This window comes from Amblyomma americanum, chromosome 8 (assembly GCF_052857255.1).
Source record: "Amblyomma americanum isolate KBUSLIRL-KWMA chromosome 8, ASM5285725v1, whole genome shotgun sequence".
NCBI lineage: Eukaryota > Metazoa > Arthropoda > Arachnida > Ixodida > Ixodidae > Amblyomma > Amblyomma americanum.
Genome location: NC_135504.1, coordinates 20,634,347 through 20,657,050, shown reverse-complemented (window position 1 = coordinate 20,657,050; position 22,704 = coordinate 20,634,347). Strand labels below are relative to the sequence as shown.

The 22,704-nt window shown below is 47.5% G+C and overlaps 1 protein-coding gene and 1 pseudogene across 1 annotated transcript; both read left to right on the top strand.

Moving 5' to 3' along the window:
• Positions 1-5,525: 5,525 nt before the first annotated feature.
• On the top strand, positions 5,526-17,338 carry LOC144101059 (uncharacterized). Its single transcript, XM_077634068.1, has 6 exons — positions 5,526-5,658; positions 7,073-7,252; positions 10,147-10,284; positions 12,508-12,736; positions 16,081-16,801; positions 16,887-17,338. Exons 1-4 carry the CDS (start codon positions 5,530-5,532, stop codon positions 12,712-12,714), a joined length of 654 nt encoding a protein of 217 aa, XP_077490194.1. The 5' UTR covers positions 5,526-5,529; the 3' UTR covers positions 12,715-12,736; positions 16,081-16,801; positions 16,887-17,338.
• Positions 15,123-18,634, top strand: LOC144102196 (uncharacterized; annotated as a pseudogene).
• The last annotated feature ends 4,070 nt before the right edge of the window (positions 18,635-22,704 follow it).

Here is a 22,704-nt window from a genome sequence, read left to right as displayed (position 1 = left end):
CAATGTCACGTGACCGCGACATTAACGCACCAACCGGTTACGCCGACGGCGACGAGAAAGACAGGGACAGGCGTCTAACAGCTATCGCTGTAGTATGCCCTCGCGCTAAACGCTCTTTACGAATGGACCTCTGAGGGCAGATGCCAAGATAAGATTAATAATGGAGGGGATATGATTTGACGCGCTTTTGCATTTGCCACGCCATCTGGGTTCCAAACTTGTTTTAAAGGATGGCCCGTATTTTAGTGACCGGGTACTAACCTATTTACCATACGACTCGCATACTCTCGTACCCAACAATTCTGGACAAACGCATTTTTGAACGGGAAAGAGTTTATGATCGTATTTTTTTTCAGATATAAGAAGACTTCGCTAAAAAAATTAATATATCCGCACATATCCCGTCGTCAAGCTTGTATTGTTTTGCTATTAACATTTTTGCTGTCGTCAAAAGCGTTCGCATTGGTTTTTTATGGAAGTCTCGACTTCTCGATGCTAGCGATGGAAAAACTTTATAAGAAAGATTATGCCACACATAGTAAGAATAGACCATTGCTTTCAATGTCATTACCTTAAAATTTTCAAATATTCAAAATTTTCGGCCAAGAATGTTGGACATGCTGAAAGGTATCGTTTATAAGTTCGATATATGGCTTCAAATAATCAGGTTCGCAGAGCAGTGGCGCATCGCTTAACCACTGTACCACTACGTCAGGAGCACTTCCAGTGATCTGTGAACGTCAAGCAGAGAATGATGAATTCCGCATATATGGGCATTAACCCATTACCGCTTTGGCGTCATACCCTTAAAGGGTCTCTGAAAAGGGTGTTTGGGCCTGTCTATAAAATGCTCGCATTATGTAGAGTAGAGGCCAACGAGCGTTCATGCCGCGTACAAGACCTCAAGAGCGAGCCGATAATTTACCACACAGTTTTTAAAAGTCCCGCTTCCACGCCTAGCGGCGACCTGCGGTACTGCGCTTTCGTCCGAATCCGCGCTCGTTACGTCAGCATCCACGCTTGTTACGTCATGCAGCACTCGTTACGTCAGCAGCGGACTGCTCGCATTGGTTCGCTCGCGTCGGCAGCCGGCGGAGGGGACGAGTGCGAGGGGCCGGCATTCCAGCTTGCAGGAAGTGACGAGAGGGGAGGGAAAGGCGCGAAGACGCGGAAATTCAAATTTTGGCTGCAGATAACTCAGCTTCTACGAAGAGCATTTAAAAAATTCTTGCTGGAGGATATTTGTGAAGCGGCGTCCTTTAGCATCCTAGGCACATCGCATCTTTGTTGAGACCCCCTTTCATAGCCCCTTTAAGGCGTAGCTCTAGTGTCTCCTTCAGTTTTAGTGTGCTAGCACTAAGGCCCGCACTCGCCGATTTCGCCTATCTCGGTCTGAAGCCTGCTTGGCAGTTGAAACCATGCCTCGAACCGGTACAGACACCGATGTTAAATCCGAAATGCAAGAGCACCTATAGTTCGCACTTGGCCTAACCACGCAAAGTAGTTACTCATTTTTTTTTCTATCGCAGCAAATCAGCGAGCACGTTACGAGGTCAGGGCTACCCGGATCTCAGTTATCCCTCACGGCCATTGGCATGTCCGTAGACAGCGTTGCAAGCTACTCGGATATCGTGGACATGCTTAGGTAAGCACCCGGGAACACAGTTGTGTCTGGTCCTAGTGTCATCGTCATCATCATCAATCAGCCTGACTGCGCCCACTGCAGAGCAAATGCCTCTCCCATCATAGAGTTTCTTACTATTAACTACTGGGAAAGCTTACGGCACTGCACCTGTACCTCCATGGGCGCGCAAGGCGTCGTGGGGCGATGAGCTACTTGTTGCGGGACAGTAGGTTTTTTTTTTTTTCAGGAACACAGAGTGGCGTTACAGAGATGTCCCATTCCGTATCCACGGCGCGTTCCGCACGCAGACGACTTCGGCGTAAAAGTAGTCCGCAAAAGCCATAGTAGCGAGAACGCAACAGCACACGACGCCAATAAAAGGTTCTTGTTTTCCGAAATGCTGCGGAAAAACCTCTTAAATTGTTGAAGCGACAACATTTCTTTCAAAAACACATTTCTTTTTAAAAGTGCGCCTGTTAAGCACGAAATATTGGCTTTTGTGGCCTGCAACGCTTGGCCAATAGGAGAGCAAGCCATCGCTTATTTTGGGCAAACTTCGCATTTACATGTTTTTCTGCTCGTTTGTTGCAATTTATAAACAAGACATTGAATGTTAGAACATTCTTGATTATCGAACAACGTTTGTTTTTTCATTATTTTTCTGGCCAAAGGTTGTGGTTCTGCAGTCAGTAGCTCTCCGCCCCATGATGCTTAGAGCGCCCATGGTGGCTCAGGTGGTCTCGAGGAAACTCCATGCAAACTCCCATAGGCGGGTGCTAGCTTTCCCTCTGGTTAATAGTAAGGAACTGTATGTCTCCCATATCTCTCCAATTAACCCTATTCTTTTTCAGCTGCGGTCGCCGTATCCCCCCAAACTTCGTAATCTCATCCGCCCGCCTTATTTTCTGCCATATTTTCTGTCATCCCCTGCTATACGCTTGCATTCTCTCGGAGTCCGCTCCGTTACCATTAAGGACGAACGGTTATCTTGCTACATTATCTTGCAACAACCAATGCTAGATTTACTTTGCAGTGTACGACATTGCGTTTCGCTTTTTAAGTTTGTACTGTAGCCATAATCCAGCAAAGCATCATAAATGTCAAAGGTTGTGAAAATCACCGCTCTTTTAGAAAAATAGCAACGCAACGGCGGAGGTCTGTTAGGTTTACGTGATTCAGGGGATGGCGTTGTGCGGACGAAGCACGACTTGAGTATAAGGCTCGAGGTGAACGTGTGTTATTTGAGTGAAATAATTAACGAAGCCTTAGTGTCTCGCTAAGATTCCGTTTCATGCGACTTAAAAGGGCTCTGAAACGCCTTCCGAGGAGACCACATTAACTCACTTAATCACTGCACTCTGTTGCCATGAAAACCAGAGCCAAATAATACTCTTCTACACGCAGCAGACGACCCACAATCACGCGTCAAAGTTAGCGAGCCCTTCCCGGCGACTTTTTCATGCTCGCGCCCTCCTCCGTCCCCCGCATCTGCGTAGACATGGTGAGAGGTGGCCATTGGTTAGATTCTTGCAGACGTCAGGCAGCTACCGTGGCCGAGTCCAGTAAGCTGCTTAGCTCCGGTGGTTCGGGAAGCTCCGCTCCCAGAGGGGGGTCAGCGAAGGAGCGCCTACCTTCCAGCGTGCAAAAAGTGACGAGAGGAGAGGGAAAGGCGCGAAGACGCTTAAATTCAAATTTTAACTACAGATAACTCAGCTTCTACAAAGCGCATTTAAAAAATCCTTGCTGGACACTATTCGTGAAGCGGCATGCTTCAATATCCCAGACGTGCCAAAACTTTATTAGAGCCCCCTTCACAGCCCCTTTAATTTGTCAGCCCTCAAGCACTGGGAACAAGAGCGTCGATTTAACGGGGGAATTAATTATTTGCGATCTCAGCAAGTTGGTGCTGACAGCTCGGTAAGTTTCACCATCTCGGTGCAATGCGAACAACGAGTATGTCATTAAAACTCCAGGCACTGGGCCATAGAAGTCATTTTGGTTCCCGTGTTGCATGAGTAATATCTGTTAGCTGGCTGTCGTGAATTTGCGGCATATACCGTGTTATACGGAAAACATTAGTTGTACATTAAAAGTAAACATTAGTCTAATGCCGGCCTTGAAACGTAATTAACATTGTTTCAGTATAGACTTCTAACAGTTCTTTTTAATGTCTGAATTATAGCTATTAAACAACACTGCAAATATATTTCGAGCACTGAGTCCCAAAAATTTTCTTTATTTCTACCGCTAAGATGCTATTTCAGCTAGCAGTAGATTGCAGCTAAATCTCTTAGATAGTGTCTGTCACAAACTGCGTGCACAGCCTTATTAATTTTTTAGAAAGCTTTGCGTATTACTCATACACCACTATCACTACTAGTGCATTCCTCACACGTGGATCTTTAAGCTGGACACTGTGGCATCTGTTCGGAGATATGCGTATAAGTTTAATTCATTTTGCAGGTTATTGCAGAGCCGAAGTGTCGCCTCACATTGTTGGTCCCTACAGTGTGTTATGTACCTTCACAACTAGGGAGGCCTGCATGCTCGTGCAGGGTTGTTTTATTATTATCAAGAACATTTCATTTATGTTGTTTAATTACTGTTAGGGATAAGTTATTAGAGCGCTTTAAAATTACATAAAAGTTAGAAAATAAGAGACATTAAGGGGGCACTGAATTAACATTTGAGCAAACCAAAACTTAAGGCTGTAATTTTCCGGTGCTACCTACAAATATACCTTTTTGTTTCTTTAGACTGCGAACAGTTGAGTCTCGGCGAAATACCACCATGAAACATTTTTGTCAAGTAACATTTCGGTTCTTTAGACTGCGAACATTTCATTCACCGGAAATACTGTCGACACATTTTTGTCAATTACAAAAATTAATTACTTCCGGCCGTGCGTCCACCCATACATTAACTAGAAGTGTTGCGCGTTAAAAGAATTGAAGGAATTAACAAGGATTCCCAATTACATTATGCGATGGCAATGAGTTAGCATCAGAAGCTGGTGATTCCTTTACAGGAAGTGACGTCATTGCGTGTCTGGTGACGTCCTTCCTTTCAGACAATGAGCGAACTTTACGACCAACAACTTTTTTTTTACCGATGAGGCTTTAAATGCTACCGCAGTAAACACGTTTGCTCATAATCAGCTTCGAATCAATGCCCCTGTCATGAGTCATGTCGTTAATTAACGGTTAACCTGCCCCATCAATGTTCCCAATTTAAATAACTCCGCGTTAAAAGATTTGAAAGAATTAGCAAGGATTCCCAATTACATTATGCGATAGCATGGGTCATGTCGTTAAGGGACGGTTAACCTGTCCCTTTAGTGTTGCCAATTTAAATAATTATTGCCACTCATTGGTCACAGGGCCGATGACAATGGGTCATGTTATATTGATGTGTGACCACGTCATTCCATGCCGACGACGACCACGCAATCTGGGCAGGGTCTCGCTGTAACAGCTTACGCTGTAAAAGAGCAGTCAGCTTTATCATATCCCGCCGCGGTGGCTCAGTGCCTAGGGCGCTCGGCTACTGATCCGGAGTTCCCGGGTTCGAACCCGACCGCGGCGGCTGCGTTTCAATGGAGTCAAAACGCTAAGGCGCCCGTGTGCTGTGCGATGTCAGTGCACGTTAAAGATCCCCAGGTGGTCGAAATTATTCCGGAGCCCTCCACTACGGCACCTCTCTCTCTTCCTTTCTTCTTTCACTCCCTCCTTTATCCCTTCCCTTACGGCGCGGTTCAGGTGTTCAACGATATATGAGAAAGATACTGCGCCATTTCCTTTCCCTCAAAACCAATTATTATTATTATTATTATTATTATTATTATTATTAATATTATTATTATTAATGATATGCGCCGCCTCTCGCCTCTCTACAGGGCAACGTTCATGCCGACCCTGTTCATATCGATTGCGCACGTGCCGTACCGGGACGCCGAGAGGCCCGACTGCCTCATCCTGCCCTCGTCTGTGCACCACTTCCCGACAGGCGTGCAGCCTGGATACGGACACACCATGGTAGGAGGGAGAGGAGGCACAGGCAGGAACAGAGACACCGGGTCGTTTAGAACCCTGTTAATAGGCAGCCAGCCCTACACTAAAACCTGAAGCGCTGAAGCCTGATAAGAAGTGTGATAGAGATAGCTTCGCTCTTCGCACTACAACTCCCAAGGTCAAGTTTGGTGCGCGTTTGACCTTGAGCCGATAGAGCGGGGCTGTGGCGAGTGACGTCATACCACGTGACTCGCTGCGGAGAGGCGCTGCAGCTACGCTCGCTCGGAGCCTCGCCGCTGCTATACCACGTGACTAGCGGGGGTGTAACAGCTGCTCCGCTGGCGTATCGGAGGAGGGTATCAGGAGAGCAAGTGAATCCCCAGCCTAGGGACGGGGAAGGAGGAGGGTATGGCGAGAGCGCAAGAAGGCGCAACCGATTGGTGGTTGCCTTGGGAACCACCCGGAGCGTAGTTACCCTGGAAGCAGGAGGAGGAGGATTACTGTGGAAGAAGGATGATATGCCGAGCGGGCTGGAATATATACGTAACCGGATGGTTGTTACCGTAGGAGGAGGTGTGAGAGTAATGCCAGAGCGGAGGCATGTAGCACGGTCCATCTGCGACAGCTGCTGGGAAACGCGCCGCTCGAGATGATGGTCATCGGTGGCGCCGCGCGCCTCGAGCGGCAGATTGGAGAGGAGAACAAGCTGAGAAACAAAAACTAAAAAGAACGGTTTAGAACCGGAACTACACAAATACGAAATTGCTCTCGTACTAACTAGCTCAGCGTATCGTGAAATAAAAATACCTTCACAGCTGTCGCTGAACATCGCGCTACACAGCGGTAACGATCCTGTCACTTTTTGAAGCGAAAAGGTCGTTCAAGGTCATTCTCCGGCCTACACGACGACTGCTTTGCCTAGCGCAGTGAAGCTTTTCGCTTCAAAAAATGACAGGATCGAGGTAACGATCCTGTCACTTTTTGAAGCGAAAAGCTTCACTACGCTAGGTAAAGCAGCCGTCGCGTAGGCCGGAGAATGACCTTGAACGACCTTCAGCCCAACTACGTTAGCCGTGTAGGACCATATGTGGTACAGCTTTGGTGTCGAATCCTTGATCCCTGACATTGACACATGTCCTTTAATTGACATCTGACCTCTGACCTTTGACATTGCGTGACCTTTGAGTTTACCTTTGACCTTAACAGCATCCGATGGCGTGATGCGGAGCCACGTGATGACATCCGATGAGGGTGTCGTAAGACCATGTAATACCACGTCATAGCCACGTGGTCGTGTGGGTGTATATAGAACGGTTGTCGCGAGTGTGTAGCGGAGCTGCCATGGATGAGCCTCAGACGCTTAGCAAGCGTCCATGCTTTTCGCTGAATTCTAGGGTTAGTCAAGTTAAGCCACTGCCATTTTTTTCCTCCTCTATAGAACGACTCTCTGGCGCTCTTGCAACACTTGGAATATGAACGGGTGCACGTCTCCATGGCCGTGGGGGTCACCATGAAGGGACGATGGTACAAACCCAGGGACCCGGCATCGCCCTCAAGCTACAACCTTTTCCAGAGCTGCACCAACTTCAGCGGATCGCAGGATGTCATTCCGGCATCTGTAGGTGGCGTCTCAGGTGGCTAGGTCTCTCCACGTCAAGAAGTAGCTGCTGAAGTGGTTGTCTTACGAGATGCACTTGAATATCAATTCCCGCTGGCTTGAATAGAACTTCAGGTTTGCTCGAAATTATGCCAAAACGAAGCGCATCAAAAAGTATTTCCTTAAATCGACCTTTGATAACCCGCTGCGGTGGCTCAGTGGTTAGGGCGCTCGGCTACTGATCCGGAGTTCCCGGGCTCGAACCCGACCGCGGCGGCTGCGTTTTTATGGAGGCAAAACGCTAAGGCGCTCGTGTGCTTTGCGATGTCAGTGCACGTTAAAGATCCCCAGGTAGTCGAAATTATTCCGGAGCCCTTCACTACGGCACCTCTCTATTCCTTTCTTCTTTCACTCCCTCCTTTATCCCTTCCTTTACGGCGCGGTTCAGGTGTCCGCCGATATATGAGACAGATACTGTGCCATTTATTTTCTCAAAAACCAATTATTATTATTATTATTATTATTATTATTATTATTATTATTATTATTATTATCACACGGACAGGTTTTAAGTCGCCTTCAAGTTCAGATTATGGACAGTATATTGTTTCAAAAATATAAGTGGCCGTGAGCATAGTAACAGTCGCATTGATCTCTGGGCTCCTGAACTATCGAGTGGCCGAAGAACTAGGAAGACAGAACAGGACAAGGCGGAAAGGTGGATGGGTAATATAACAAAAATATTGTAAAAAACTGGCCTCGAAGAGTACCAATTGAGGAGGAACACGCACCTCAAGCGTTCTCTTTTGTGCAGTGGTGAGATTGTGCTCGCTGGGAATCTTCGCCACGAATAAAATATTCATGCAATGCACGATTCTGAGATTTGCTATCAAGGCCGGAGAAGGGAACGCGAATCGTGAATCGCGAAGAAAACCATTCGCCTCTGGCATTTAACACAATCTTTGAACCCATGATAAATGCCACTGAAAGTTATCACAACCCACGAGATCGCTACCAATGTGATGTCAGCTCAGATATCATTAACATTTCCTCGTTTCTTAAGCCGCGTTGCTTTCCATTGTAAGTTTTCTTCGCGTAGGCTAGAGAATGACCTTGAACGACCTTCACCCCAACCACGTTAGCCGTGTATGACAATATGCGGTACAGTACTGTACGTTATGGTTATGGTGTCGAACCTTTGACCCCAGACCTTGGCCGCTACCTATGCTTGGCCTTTGACATTGGTGACCTTTGAGTGGACCTTTGACCTTAAGAACATCCGATGGGGTCGTAAAAGAAATCTAAAGCCTATTAACGCGGCAGCGTTAACGCTCCCCGTTCTGCAGACAATCGGCGTCGTAGTCGGCATCGGCGCTGTGAGCTAAAATTCCGCGCAGAAGCAACCCAGGTGATGTGACCTAGCTCATGTGACCTTGTGGCGTCATCACAACCTGCCCACCGGATAGTGAGCAAACTGATCACCGTGGCAGGCGGCTGCTTAATTAATGACTGGTCGCGAGTCGCCAGTTTCTAGAATTTCGAAAACGCAGTTACCCTCGACGCTGTGGCTCAACAAATTCTGGCACGAGTTACGTGCACTGGAGAGGTTGCCTTGTCTGCAAGCTTCTCGAATGTGCATGTATTTTGGCGAGATATAGGCAGAATTTGTTAGATCACAGCGCCGGGGGTAACCGCGTTTTCGATATTCTAGAAACTGGTATGGATATTACTTGCCATGGGCTACACGCCTCTTAATAATTAAGGAGCCTAACAGTAATAGTTAAAAGTTAACTATTCAACATTATTTAACCGGCCTGCTAGTTCGCACCTCTTAGCGGTCTTCTGATTTGCTACACCTCTGACAATGCTTTGCCAGAAGAAGCGATCTTTTAACTCAAAACCCTATTTTTTTTTTAAATTATCTAAAGTCTTAGGTGAAACACCCTGTATACCTATGCGGCTTTTAATATGGCAACCTGCAGCAATCGCCGTAAAAGACACCTAAAGCCTCTGCGTCTCTTGTTCTGCGGCGGAAATCCCCCTTTAAAAGCGAAAGCTTTACTTGGCTGTGTCGGCGGTTTTGGATCATCACGTGTCCGCAGCCATTGTGGGGAACTAGAAAAATATATCGTCAAAAGAGTGGTTATAATCGAAGGAAGATGATGTGAGGATGCGGCGCAAAAAAAAATGGTGACGATCGGATGAATAGTTAATTAATTAGAGCCAAAAATGTGCAAAAAGTGGCCGTGGCCAGGGCAGAAGTGACGCCTGATGAGAAACGCCGGAAGTTTAGTACCACGTGACCGGAACTCTAGGCGGAGCCAACGCGCGGCGCCAAATTTGAAAGTTTGGAACGAAGCTCTTGGAATTTGACGAACTGCACAAATTATCAGCTTCAACCCGCCGCGGTGGCTCAGTGGTTAGGGCGCTCGACTAGTGATCCGGAGTTCCCGGGTTCGAACCCGGCCACGGCGGCTGCGTTTTTATGGAGGAAAAACGCTAAGGCGCCCGTGTGCTGTGCGATGTCAGTGCACGTTAAAAATCCCCAGGTGGTCGAAATTATTCCGGAGCCCTCCACTACGGCACCTGTCTCTTCCTCTCTTTCACTCCCTCCTTTAACCCTTCCTTACGGCGCGGTTCAGGTGTCCAATGATATATGAGACAGATACTGCACCATTTCCTTTCCCCCAAAAAAACAATTATTATTATTCATTATCAGGCAAATAGGAGCAAATAGAGGCGACGAGTGCCGAGGAGGAGTCAATGCTTTCGCATTACTCCAATGCATGTTACCGCAGTGATCTCAATTTTTTTTTCGCGTCACCTTTGATGCCCATTTGCTGGCAACGTGCCACCACAGCGCGACTTTCAAAACATTAACAGTAAAATTCTTTCTCGGTTTCCTCATCTCGCAGGTGTGTGCCGGTGGCAATCAGTACAGCGTAATGGCACGCAACTATCACTTTGACCAAACACTCCTGGGCGGCTTCACACACGACCCCAACTCGCAGCGTGTCCTCGTCTTCGACAGCAAAAGAGGAATTGCACTCAAGGTATACTGTACCTCAAGTGCATCAGTTCAAGTCATAAGAAGTACATACACCTGGGTGCTTGAGCATGTCATTTATTGAAGCGAAAAGCTTCACTACGCTAGGTAACGCTGTCGTCGCGTAGGCCGGAGAATGACCTTGAACGACCTTCAGCCCAACCACGTTAGCCGTGTATGACCGCATGTGGTACGGTTATGGTGTCGAACTCTTGACCTCTGGCTTTGACCCGTGAATTTTAGTTTACCTTTCACCTCTCATCTTTAGCTGTCCTTTGACCTTTGACATAGGGTAACCTTTGGGTTGATCTTTGACTTCGAGAGCATCTGATGAGGGGATGTGAAACCCTGAGATATAGCCGATGGAGGTGCCGTAAGACCATGCGATACACGTCATAGCCACGTGCTCATGTGGTTATACATAGAACGGCTGTCGCGAGCGTGTAGCGGTGCTGCCATGGACGAGCCTCAGACGCTTAGCAAGCTTCCTTGCTTTTCGCTGAATTCCAGGGTTAGCCAAGTTAAGCCACTGCCAATTTTTTTTTATTCAGGCTATCTCTAAAGGTGCTCTTTGAGGGTATTACAACATAGGGGAGGACAGAGAGAGGAGTGTACAGTACCATCAGCAAGCTTAGTTAAAACACGGTTGTATAAATTAAACACCTGAGACTAATTATACAAGCACCCGAGAGTGCAAACGTTATAATACGAATCATAGCAAGTAAATAATAGGCATAATAGCAAATTAAAATTGTAGAGCAAACGAGAAATTTGTCCAATATATGTCGAAACGTCAGTATAGGTCACGTGAGACATGAAGAAAACTGCGATGTAATCGCTGCTGCGTCGTTTTATTTACTACTGGCAACCTGTCTCAACAGCCGTAATCAGAGCGAAGGAGGAGCGATATCGGCAGGCTTTTTTTTTGTGCAAAAGCACTACTTCAGGCGGTCGAACTTAACCACGAAGACTGTGTGAAGCTTGACCTTGAGTATGACATTGGCCAAGCTGCACAAATAAAACAAATTATCCCACGACTGAGTTCCGAACCCGTGGTGGCATGAACAGATCAATTTCGCTGGCTAGTGCACGAGTACGCTATGCTATATCGCTGCAGCCGACCACACCTCGTGTTAAGCTGCACCTCTCTCTCGTGCTGTGCATTGCGCATCGTCGTCTTCATCAACTTCCATCTGCGGCGCGAAGAAATCAGAGCAGCTTAACCTCGATCAGAGCTTAGCCTGAGTCTTATATCGTCGCCAGACGTGCCGATAAACCAGCAAAGCAAAACCATGAGCGAAACAGGCTAAACACATGCTTTTGCTCATCTACTCGATTTAACTACGTTAAAATCGTGCCAATTTTTTCCACGCCTGACATGGCTACTGAAACAGAAACTGGAATAGGTGAGAAAAAAATTTCAATTATATATAATTTGGCGGCCTCAGGTGAATACCACACGGTGATCTATGTATACTAACGTCTTACTCGTCATCACAAAGAAAGAAACCCACACCCAAACACGGATTCTATGCTAATTGAAGTAGCGTACATGAGGACCTTATCTGAATTGAAGGAACACTGGGGACAACGCCATCCAGTTATTGCTCTTTGCAAAAACTGATTTTCAGACTCTTTTCCGGGTAGGTCAACGTTTTTCCGGCAGCCGAAGTGCAATTTATACCTGAAAAAATTTAATTTCAGATTTCTAACGCCGCTCGATTAAAACTTTTGCCGTCCACACCGATGAGGATTCGTTGCCTCCGCTATCAAGTTAATGGCACTGTTGCATAGCCTCTGAGATCCGCGATTGAAATATCACTAATGACGTACGTACGCCGTTTACTTGCGGAATGGACCAAAGGTGGCGACACTTGTATTGCGTTTATTATCGTGTTTTCTACCTTATAAAAGGTAAATTTCCGACGTTGTCAAGGCAGAAAGCTGGGCTAGCTGGTGGTACATGATTAATTAGACTAGCGCATAGGACTCGGACAAAGGGACAGAAAAAGACAGCACGATCGAGTGCTCGGTGGCATTGGTTCTTTGTTAGAATGTGGTATCCTAAATGCGGGTTAGCTTCAACTGGCCTTTAGTAGCGCCTTAAACGAGTATAAACGCCCAGTATTACTTGCATATTTCCTTAAATAGTATCCATGAACCACAACGTAGTATTCCCCAGCTGCCTCTGACTAACTAATAGTTTTCAGTCCTGCGTTCCTGTTTTCAGTTCTGCGACGGCAAGCAGTACTACCTGGTCCTGACCTACGGCGTCGCCGCCTACGACATCGAGTACGACGTGTCGCCCGACGCGTGCCCCCTCCTCAGCATCTACGGACCCTACAGCCGCGTCAACACGCTCACCAACCTGCGGGACTTCCTCGGGTACAACTACACCGGAGTCGCGAGCAAGGCGGAATGCGATAGGCTCGCCTGAGCTGCGCCGTGTCTCGAAATCGGTACGTGTCTGGGCCATGATGACAATCCGCCATTCACGCGATAGCGTTACCATCACAAAAATTTATTTAGACAGTCTATAGTTTGTCCATAGATTTCTGTCCATATAGTCTATAGGCTGTCTATAGACAAATTTATAAGAATAAACTATAGGCAATACAAATCCGATAGACAGTCTACAGACAATCTATAGAGATGACCGTACACATTTAGTAGACTTTTGTCTATGAACAGTCTATAGACTATGAATAGACGAAAAGAAATATCTATTGGAAGACGATAGAGCCTGTAAAAAGTCTATAGACTGTCTATAGACCATTTTTATAAGGGTAAAGGGCCCGTTTCTCAGAAAATCTGGAATCGCCAGGCAGCCACCTCCGGAGAAGCAACCTATGTAGGCAACCAGGTCACGTGACCTTGTGGGGTCACACAACCTTCTCACCATTTTGTGAGAAAACTAGCCGCACCGCCAATTGACCGTTGAATTAACGGTTAATCGGAAGAGTTTGCTCGGGAAGAGCAGCTTGGGCCGCACATGACCCACCAGTGGCAGAACTTAGCATCGCAGGGCAGTGGCGCATCGCGTAACCGCTGCGCTAGCAAGGGTTTGAGGACTCGCAGGGACACATGACTCTAAAGTTCAGAATGACCAATTCCGCATATATGGGCAATACCACAATAACGCTATCGCGTCGTATCCTTTGGCGGAGTTTAGGTGTCCCCTGCAATTATTTTTCACACGCCTAATCCACGCTTGTGCATCTCCATATAGAGTTTCTTAATACAAATAGGGGGAAAGCTGGAGGCGCTGCACTTCATCCACCAGATAGAGGCGCAGGGTTACCGGAAAGACGAGGCTTCTTACTTGGCTTGGCTATTGTAGGGCGTAAAACGTGGATTTAGCCGTAAAAACAGCGACTCATCTCGAGGCAAACCTCGAACTAATGCCCTCAAAGTTTCCATTCCAGCATAACACCGAACTTTCATTTCATTTTATTACCTTAAAGACCCACGAGGGGTGTTACATATTTTGGTAAGCAAGTGTTAACACAACGAAACATGATTGGTAACATTATTGGCAAAGTTGGATGAGCACGTGATGGCGGCGATGTCGTTCGGTAGATCGTTTCAGTCTGCTGCAGTACGGGAAAAAATGATGCGGCAAAGGTGGCAGTTCGGGCTCGAGGTCGGGAAACTTGAAAAGGATGACGAGTGCGATGAGATATGCGGGCTGGAGGGACGATATAGGGTGCGCGGCCGAGTGAACTACAGAAAAATTTATGAAACAAGCAAAGGCTGGCAATGCGGCGACGAGATGATAAGGGCATTAGGTCGGATTCAGCTTTCAACGCTGACACGCTGATGTCGTAAGAATATGATGAATGAATGAATCTGGCTGCTCTGTTTTGGACTGATTCGAGTGTATTTATAAGGTAAGCTTGGTGCGGGTTCCAAATGGGTGAGGCATATTCTAATTTTGGTCTGACAAGGGATTTGTACGCTAATAAGTTCACATGTTTATGGGCTTGGCAGAGATGACGTCTTATAATAATAATTGGTTTTAGGGGAAAGGAAATGGCGCAGTTTCTTTCTCATATATCTTTGGACACCTGAACCGCGCCGTAAGGGAAGGGATAAAGGAGGGAGTGAAAGAAGAAAGGAAGAAAGGGGTACCATAGTGGAGGGCTCCGGAATAATTTCGACCACCTGGGGATCTTTAACGTGCACTGACATGGCACAGCACACGGGCGCCTTAGCGTTTTTCCTCCATAAAAACGCAGCCGCCACGGTCGGGTTCGAACCCGACCGTGGTGGCTGCGTTTTTATGGAGTCGAACCCGACCGTGGCGGCTGCGTTTTTATGGAGGAAAAACGCTAAGGCGCCCGTGTGCTGTGCGATGTCAGTGCACGTTAAAGATCCCCAGGTGGTCGAAATTTTTCCGGAGCCCACCACTACGGCACCTCTTCTTCCTTTCTTCTTTCACTCCCTCCCTTATCCCTTCCCATACGGCGCGGTCCAGGTGTCCAACGATATATGAGACAGATACTGCGCCATTTCCTTTCCCCCAAAACCAATTATTATTATTATTATTATTATTATCTTTAACGTGCACTGACATCGCACAGCACACGGGCACCTTAGCGTTTTTCCTCCATAAAAACGCAGCCGCCGCGGTCGGGTTCGAACCCGGGAACTCCGGATCAGTAGTCGAGCGCCCTAACCACTGAGCCACCGCGGCGGGTAGATGACGTCTTAAAAATCCAAATTTTTTATTAGCGGATGAAATGATGTTCGTACGTGTGTGCTACACACACACGTTACAAGTCGCTACACAAGGTAATGCATAAGTACTTGTATGACAGAACCTGGTGTGCAGAGACGTTAGCTATGACGTATGGGAAATGAAGTGGGTTGCGAAGACGCGAGAAGGACAAGATTTTGCATTTTTTAGGGTTAAGTTAAAGCAGAAATGGCCACGCTTGCGTTAAGTCTATTGGAGATGTAAAAAATGCGCTATTGAAATAATTTAATGTGCTCACGAAGGAGAGCATCGCGGTGCAGCTACCAATTTCGATGTACAATACACTTTTTCGGCCCAGCAGAGGCCAAGTAAAACAGGAAAATCATCTCCCCGGCATCCCCGCAGTGGATAAAGTTGTCTTTACGAAACTCGCTTTGACGGTGGCGCCACCTTTCTATCGGCGTAATTTTAGAAACGCTATGCGCACCTCTCCTCTACGATCTCCACTGATTGAAAACAAACCATCTCCTACTGCGAATGCACCGTACGTTTAGTGATAGGAGCAAGCGATAAATGGCGGTAGCTGTCAAGCCCACATCCGCCACTTCGCACGCGCAGTTAGCGCCTCTATAACCGGAACGCGCTGGCGTCAGTCACGTGCGTTTGTTCTCAGCCAGTTTTCAGAGGGCGCCACATGCCGTGAAAAAAGGTGGATTGTATTGAGAGAAAACAAACTTAACAGGGGGCAGCACCGACTTGAGTGGGCAGAGGAGGCTAGGAAGTTTGTGGGGATAAGATGGCTGCTGCTGGCGCAGGCCAAGGTTGATGGAAGGTCTACGGGATAGGCCTTTCTCCTTCCGTGGGCGCAGTTAGGCTGATGATGATGATGATTATGATGGTCGTCATCATGAGGGAGCACACATGCTTGCTCCACTAGTGTAAATACTAGTAATATAAGCGGTTAACTTCTCCCCAGCTCATGTGTCCCGTAAACTTTTGTTGCCGACTGTACTTTGAATAAGGACTTTCGTTTAAAAAAAATGGAAAAGGTTTTACTCACTGTCGATGATGAAAAGTTTTGACGCAAGAACCTTTTCGTTGCAGGTCTTCGAACGCAAGTTTGTGACCACTGCCACGCCAACCCAGGGCGGAATGCGACGGAGCGGCAGTGATATATATTTCGCCGCTATATCATTTAATTGACTGCACGTGTGCCGCCAATGGTGGACTCGTTTGTGAACTTAAGCGAGAAATTTGACTTGCATTGCACGTAAATTATTTTTATGCCTTGTTTTTGCTGGCTTAGATTACCATGAAATGGCTTGTGTTCGTAGAGACTGTACAGCTATTGTCACGCTTTTTTTTTCTTTTTTATACACATTTTCCGAGGTCACTTCCCAAAGGCGTTTCGATAGGGAAAAGAATAAGTTAAATTACGGCGAGGCTATAAGGCGGGCTTTCATAATATAAAAGCTGAAGCAACTGTAAACATAGCATGGTTGATGAGCTTTGTTTTTCGCAACTATCATTTTCATGCTGTTGATATAACCCTATTGTATGAGCAGCAGTAGTCGAACTCTGGCAGTGTGAAGCACCGCTTTAGGAATTACCGCTGTTTGAAGCATTCATTTCTATTTTTTTGCGGCAAAACTTGTTTTCGCCTTTTATGTATAGTCTTTCTTTGTGGGATGATCCAAAAATAACCTTTTCCTTTTTTACGAGAATGGCATTGAAGTGTCTTCAAGATAAGGACTGTTGCGGCATCCTGTTGATAGCATTGCATTTGCTAACGTACACTCTAATTTGTTCAATAACGCATGCCAGAGCATAGCGTTAGCATAGCAGAGCAGAGCATAGCAGAGCATAGCGCATGCCAGAGCAGAGCAGAGCATAGCATGAGCAGAGCATAGCATGTGCATAGCGCACAATGTGTCGCAACTAATTTCTTTAGCTCGTTTTAGATAATCAAGATTATCAAGCGTAGATAATCTGCACGCAGATTACGCATGTGCACATGTAGGGGTTTTTCGCTTCAGTAAGTTCAGCTCAGTTTGTTTTGCGTGGTAAAAATGACGGCGAGTGCTCCGTGTAAGCCCCTTCGCATCGAAGCGAGTTTTGAATACTTACAGACTACCACGCACTCGTCTCGAGAGCGGCGCACTCTAAGAAGTGTACACTGGCACCATTCGCGTCTGGCCTAGCGGTCCTTACATCTTATCGTGTGCACGCATTCGTATGGTTTGTGGTTGACGTTCCATGTCGTGAAAATGATGTCTTGTCGGGACTAATGTCACAAGCACGAAAAATAGCATGGAACTGTAACAGCCAAGTGTGTGGCCGTTATTAAAATGTTTAACACAGCAAAGGCCTCAAACCGGCTTCACTGCCTCGCTCCCATACATCCCGCTCGTAATGAGGGCTGGGGCCGGACGATGAGTCTGGGACTCTTGAAGGTCACACATTTTCCTTGCACTAGAAAGAAGAAAAAAGTGATAGTGTTTTAACGTATTTAAACCAATAAGACGTGCAAAAACACGTGCTTAGCCTGGTCGGCTTATGGTTTTGCTTCTCTGAATCGTCGGCACGTCTAGCAACGATATTAGACTCAGGTTTAGCTCTGATCGAGTTAGGCCAATCTGATCTGATCGTGCTGCAGATGGAAGCTGATGAAGATGACGACGTGCAGTGCACAGCGCGAGAGTGCGTTGCAGTTTAACACGAGACGCCGCGACGATAGCATAGTCATTCTGCTTCCGGCCACGGTCGTGAAACGACGCGGGATGGCTGGCTCTATCGCGAGCTGCGATAACGGCCGATGCTGGCCGCGGAAGATCATTTTTGGACGGTTTGAAAGACTACAGGATTGCACTGCCGCCTCTGCCTACTGGAGGAGGACTGAAAACAGTGGCTGTTCTTCACTGCGACGCCGGTGGAAGGCCTTACATGATTGAACATTTCCGCCAGCCGATGAAAGAAGCTGGCGTCATCGAAAAGGTGGGTGGTATCGGAGAATACCAGATGGCGCACGTCTGGTTAGTTAATTTCCGCAGCGAAGAGGCCAAGGAAAAGCTGCTCGACGCTGGGCATATCACTGTTAAAGGGAAGACTTGCGTGGTTTCTGACCCTCAAAGGCACTGAGTGCGGCTGACGGTGCATTGGTTCGCCTTCAACGTGAGGAAAGAAATCCCGAGGCGGGCGTTCGCTGAGTACGGCGAAGTGAAAGAAGTCTCGAGCGATAGATGGAAGATCGGCGGGTTTTAAAACTCTGACTCGACTACTCGAGTTGTGCGGCTGGTTCTACGAGAAGGCGCAGGCCTCGAGCGCCTACCCCATCAGATGCGTGTCGGCAACGGGACAGTGTTAGCCGTCGTGCCTGGGGGGGCGCCGATATGTCTCCGTTGCCGCAACACAGGACACATTAGGCGTGACTGTGTAGCCAGTGTCACGCATTCAGGCACGAAGAGGCTGAATGCCGTACGCCCGAGCTGCTGGGCGAGGAACACTCGGCGAAAACAGTGAGCTGCATGTGGACGAGGATGAAGCTGAGCAGGCCGCCTCCAACCCAGTGGTCGAGACCCTAACGGCCGCATCGAAGCGCGACGACAAGGGAGACGACACACCACCGACTGCTGAATCAACGCTCAGCCCACCCGAGTAAGCAGTGATGAACACGGTTACCGAGCCACCGCAGGTTATCACGCGCCCCGCTGAAAAAGGCAACGGGGAATCCATGGAGGTCGACCCTGCTGCTGCTAAACGGCGCTGCAACGAGCCCGGAGCAAATACAACGCCCGCTACAAAGCCAGCGCGACGCCGGCGAGGTGAAAAAGCAGCGTGTCACCAGCGGGAAACGGTCGTCGCCGCTTCTTCGCGACGACTCAAAGTCCTAATAATGGCGGGATGGCACTACACGGCGCGACGTTGTGCGTACAAAGGTAAGCGCCGCACTGGTGGCCTGGTCTTGCCAAGCGGCTTTTGAAAGACACCTCTTCGTATCCACGCTCAATGTCAGAGGTCTTTCATCCAGGAGGAGGCAAAATAAGCTGTTACGACTCGTGACTGAGCAGCAATTGGATATTGTACTAGTACAAGCAACCAAAATCGAGAGTCTAGACCAGAGCGACAGTATGGTGCGTCCGTTCAGCAGCCGATAATATGCTTGCGTGTCTCATGCGGTGGGTACTTCGGCAGAGTGCATGCTTTTTATCCGCCAGTCCCTGGGAGCGATTGTGGAGAGAGTGCAGACTTGCATTTTCGGTCGTTGGATTCTCTGTGACATGACATTTGCTGGTTTGTAAATGACGCGTCATCTGTATTTGCGCGCATACTAACGTGGAAGAGAGGCGAAAACATTTTGAGACAGTTGGGAACTATTGTGATACAGACCGTCTGGTCGTCTTACTTGGCGATTTGAACTGCGTAAGCATGGCACGCGACAAAACCAGTTCGACTCCCTATAAAGATGCGAGTACTGGTTGATTCGCGCCTATCCCCGGCCGTCACTGGCAGAGTAAAGTTTCGACATTATTTGCAGTAGCTGCAGCTTTTTCCAACGTCACAGCATGCTCCCGCAATAGCACAGGCTTCACGTGTTGCAGATGTCAGTTGTAGGTGGCGCACAAGTCGTCTGCCTCCTTCCCAGTTTGAAAGCGTCATGGGACTCGCCGTGCGCACCGACTGTCCCTATATAGGGCAACCCTGGCAATAATTAAGAGAGTGTCGCATTCTCTGAAGGACCAAATTTAATTCCATGGGACGCGTCGCATGCGACCATGGTACTCACCTTACGGATATTAACCAAGCTTAATCACGCTACCATAAGAGTGATATTTCCTTCAAATGCGTATGATACAGCTCTTGTGACCGATTGTTTCGGTAACGAAATGTGGTGTGTTTCCAGAAACATGTTTTATCTACTCAGAAAAGGGAGTGAAAGGAACAGTAAGGACAGCCCGACCCAATTTTTTATTATAAGAAACATCATTCTGCTGTTCTTTCTGTCAATGTTGATGCCTTCGTGCGAGCAATAGCCGTGTTAATTTTAGAGAAAATTGTATTTAAATATCTTCCCGCCATTTACTTGTGACGTCAGGACCGAAAAATTTCGCTTCTTTATCGTCGTCTGTGACGTCATTGTCGTCTGCATGTCCCATATTCCTGTAAGCGTTGGAATGCACTAGCGCTGTTGGAAGGCAGAGTGCACTTGCACTCAGCCACGCATCTTGCAATCACTGTTAGGCTACCGCGGCTATTTGTGTTTCGTCAATGGCAGTTCAGTAGCATGGACCGAAGAGCTCCATTCTTTTTTTTTCTTTCTTTTCCATTACAAATAATGGGGAAGGCCGAGATAAAAACAGCTGATCGGCAGCTTGAAAGGCCCTCGACCCCCTTTTTTACATGCAACAGCTCGGAAAAGCATGACATACAAACTATACTGTGACACTTTCACAAACAAGTTCTACGTCCATATAGTGATCAATACAACAATGAGCATGAGATGTGCAGAGGTTGTCTCTCCTGGAAGAAAATAATAGACATAAAGAAGAGATAATGAAGACAAAACATATTACATTTTATACAGTCGTACCTAAGTATAGGAACAAAGGAAAGCCTCAAATTCTGAAGCGTTAATATTTCGGCAGTGGCAGTCATGTTAGCCGTCATCAACGTGTTGATCATTTCGAGAACCAGCTAGCGCTCATCACTCGTCGACCACCGAGAATAAACGCAACTTTTTTTTTTTTTGCTGTCCAGTACACTCCTGGTGTTTGCCTTTTACTCACTGCGAAGTCCGATGCGATATGAATGTGATCACTTCAGGCTTAACCTCCTAGAAATGAAAATATCCTAAGGCAGTTAGTTGTTTCAATAACTCTGAACAAGGTTAATGAGGTTATCTGACAGTTTGATTCCTCTGTTGAACAGCAGCGGTTACCTAGTGGCTTCAGCATCCACCTCACATGCGGGAGGTTCGGGGTTCGGTTCCCAAAGTTTCCGGGTACGCACCAGCGATACAATAGGGACAAGCTTTCCCCTGGCCTGTCGCTCGGCTTCGGTCGAGTTAAATGCTTGGATAATGGGTCTCTGAGCTCACAATGTATAAAGAAAATGCCTTGTTCCATGGCGGTCTTTGCTCACAGATGCCCTGGCGCCGTTATAATTCAACACCATCATCACTATACTATCCCGCACCGTTTTCTTTCTTTTTTGTTCAGCTAACACAACAATTGATAGTCACCGCCTGGTCATGGCCTGTCCCTCTTCTGGGTATGCGCCATTTTTATGAGGCCAACAACATATTCTGCTAAAACAGAAGCCATCACCACAGCGAAAGATTGTTGGATCTGTTGAGCCGAATTGAGTGCGGTAACCTCAAATCGCATTCAGATGTATACTTTCGTGTCTCCTAAAGTCGTACTTCAATGGGCGATCCGGAGCAAGGCTTCTTGCTCCGTAATACTGAAAGAATATTTTTCAATCATCGATTTGTATTCATGTGCCGAGTTGTGATCGGACCGAGACGGTATGCTCGCTCGACTGCCCAGACGCCTTGCTCCCTCGACGATTCGGAACGCTGCTCCGGATCACCGAATAGCCATAAGGCGTCATGCATGAACATTTCCTGCCAAAGATGGACAACCCTTACAAAAATGGTCTAGGCAGTCTATAGACGAAGCGAGGACCACAAACTGCCAGCGGCTTCAGCGGAAATAAGAGCAACCAGATAACGCGGCAACGAGACTACAGACTTGTCTAAACTCCCGGGGCAGTGTATATGTCTCGTTACCTGCCCATGTTCTCTATAGCTGCGCGCCGTCACCGGTATTGAACGGTAGTTTGCCCGTCATGTCTTGCTCGCTTATCTACGTAGATCTGGTCGCCGCGGACGACACTCACCAGAGAGTCCGACGACCGCCGCCATCGCCGGTCGCTTAACAGCAGCAGCAGTAGTAGTAGTAAATGGTTCCATTAAAATAATAATAACAATAATTGGTTTTAAGGAAAGGAAATGGCGCAGTATCTGTCTCATATATCGTTGGACACCTGAGAGAGAGAGAGAGAGAAAAAATCTTTATTTGGTCCATTAAGTGTTTAGCGTTCGGTCTTCGTCTGCATCGCTGCAGACTCTTCACCTTCAAAGCAGGGTTGGGCCCCTAGTCCAGGGCTCCACTGAGTCGCGCTGCTTCGCTTGCGTGCTGCACCATTGCCCTTTGGGCGGCGAGCTCGCAGCTGGTGAGCCGGCTCTCCCACTGCTCCGCACTCGGGGCTTTGTGTTGGCGGAACGTGTAGTTTCGCTTACACTGCCAGGTTATATGGCAAAGCGTGGGGGTTGCCCCGCACCACGGGCATGTGTTCCTATACTGTGTAGGATACATCTTGCTAAGTATATGTAGGTTAAAAAATGTTCCCGTTTGCAGCCTCCGCCAACTAGCTGCTTCTTGTTGTGTGAGGCCCTTATGCGGCGGGGAATATCTAATTCTCCTGCCTCTTTGATAGTTTAGGTATTCTGAAAATCCGATCTCCATGGTGAAGTGCTGTCCCAGGGCGTTTGGCCGCTCGGCTCGGTACGTGATCTCTCGAGCCAAGCTGTCTGCCCTTTCGTTTCCTTCTATCCCTGTGTGTGCAGGAATCCAGATTAATTTGTGGGTTGCTGTTTTTCTGAGGTGTACTGCTTCGCGGAGGATAGCTAAGGCAGCCCTGCAGATTCTACCTTTCGTATAGTTTCTG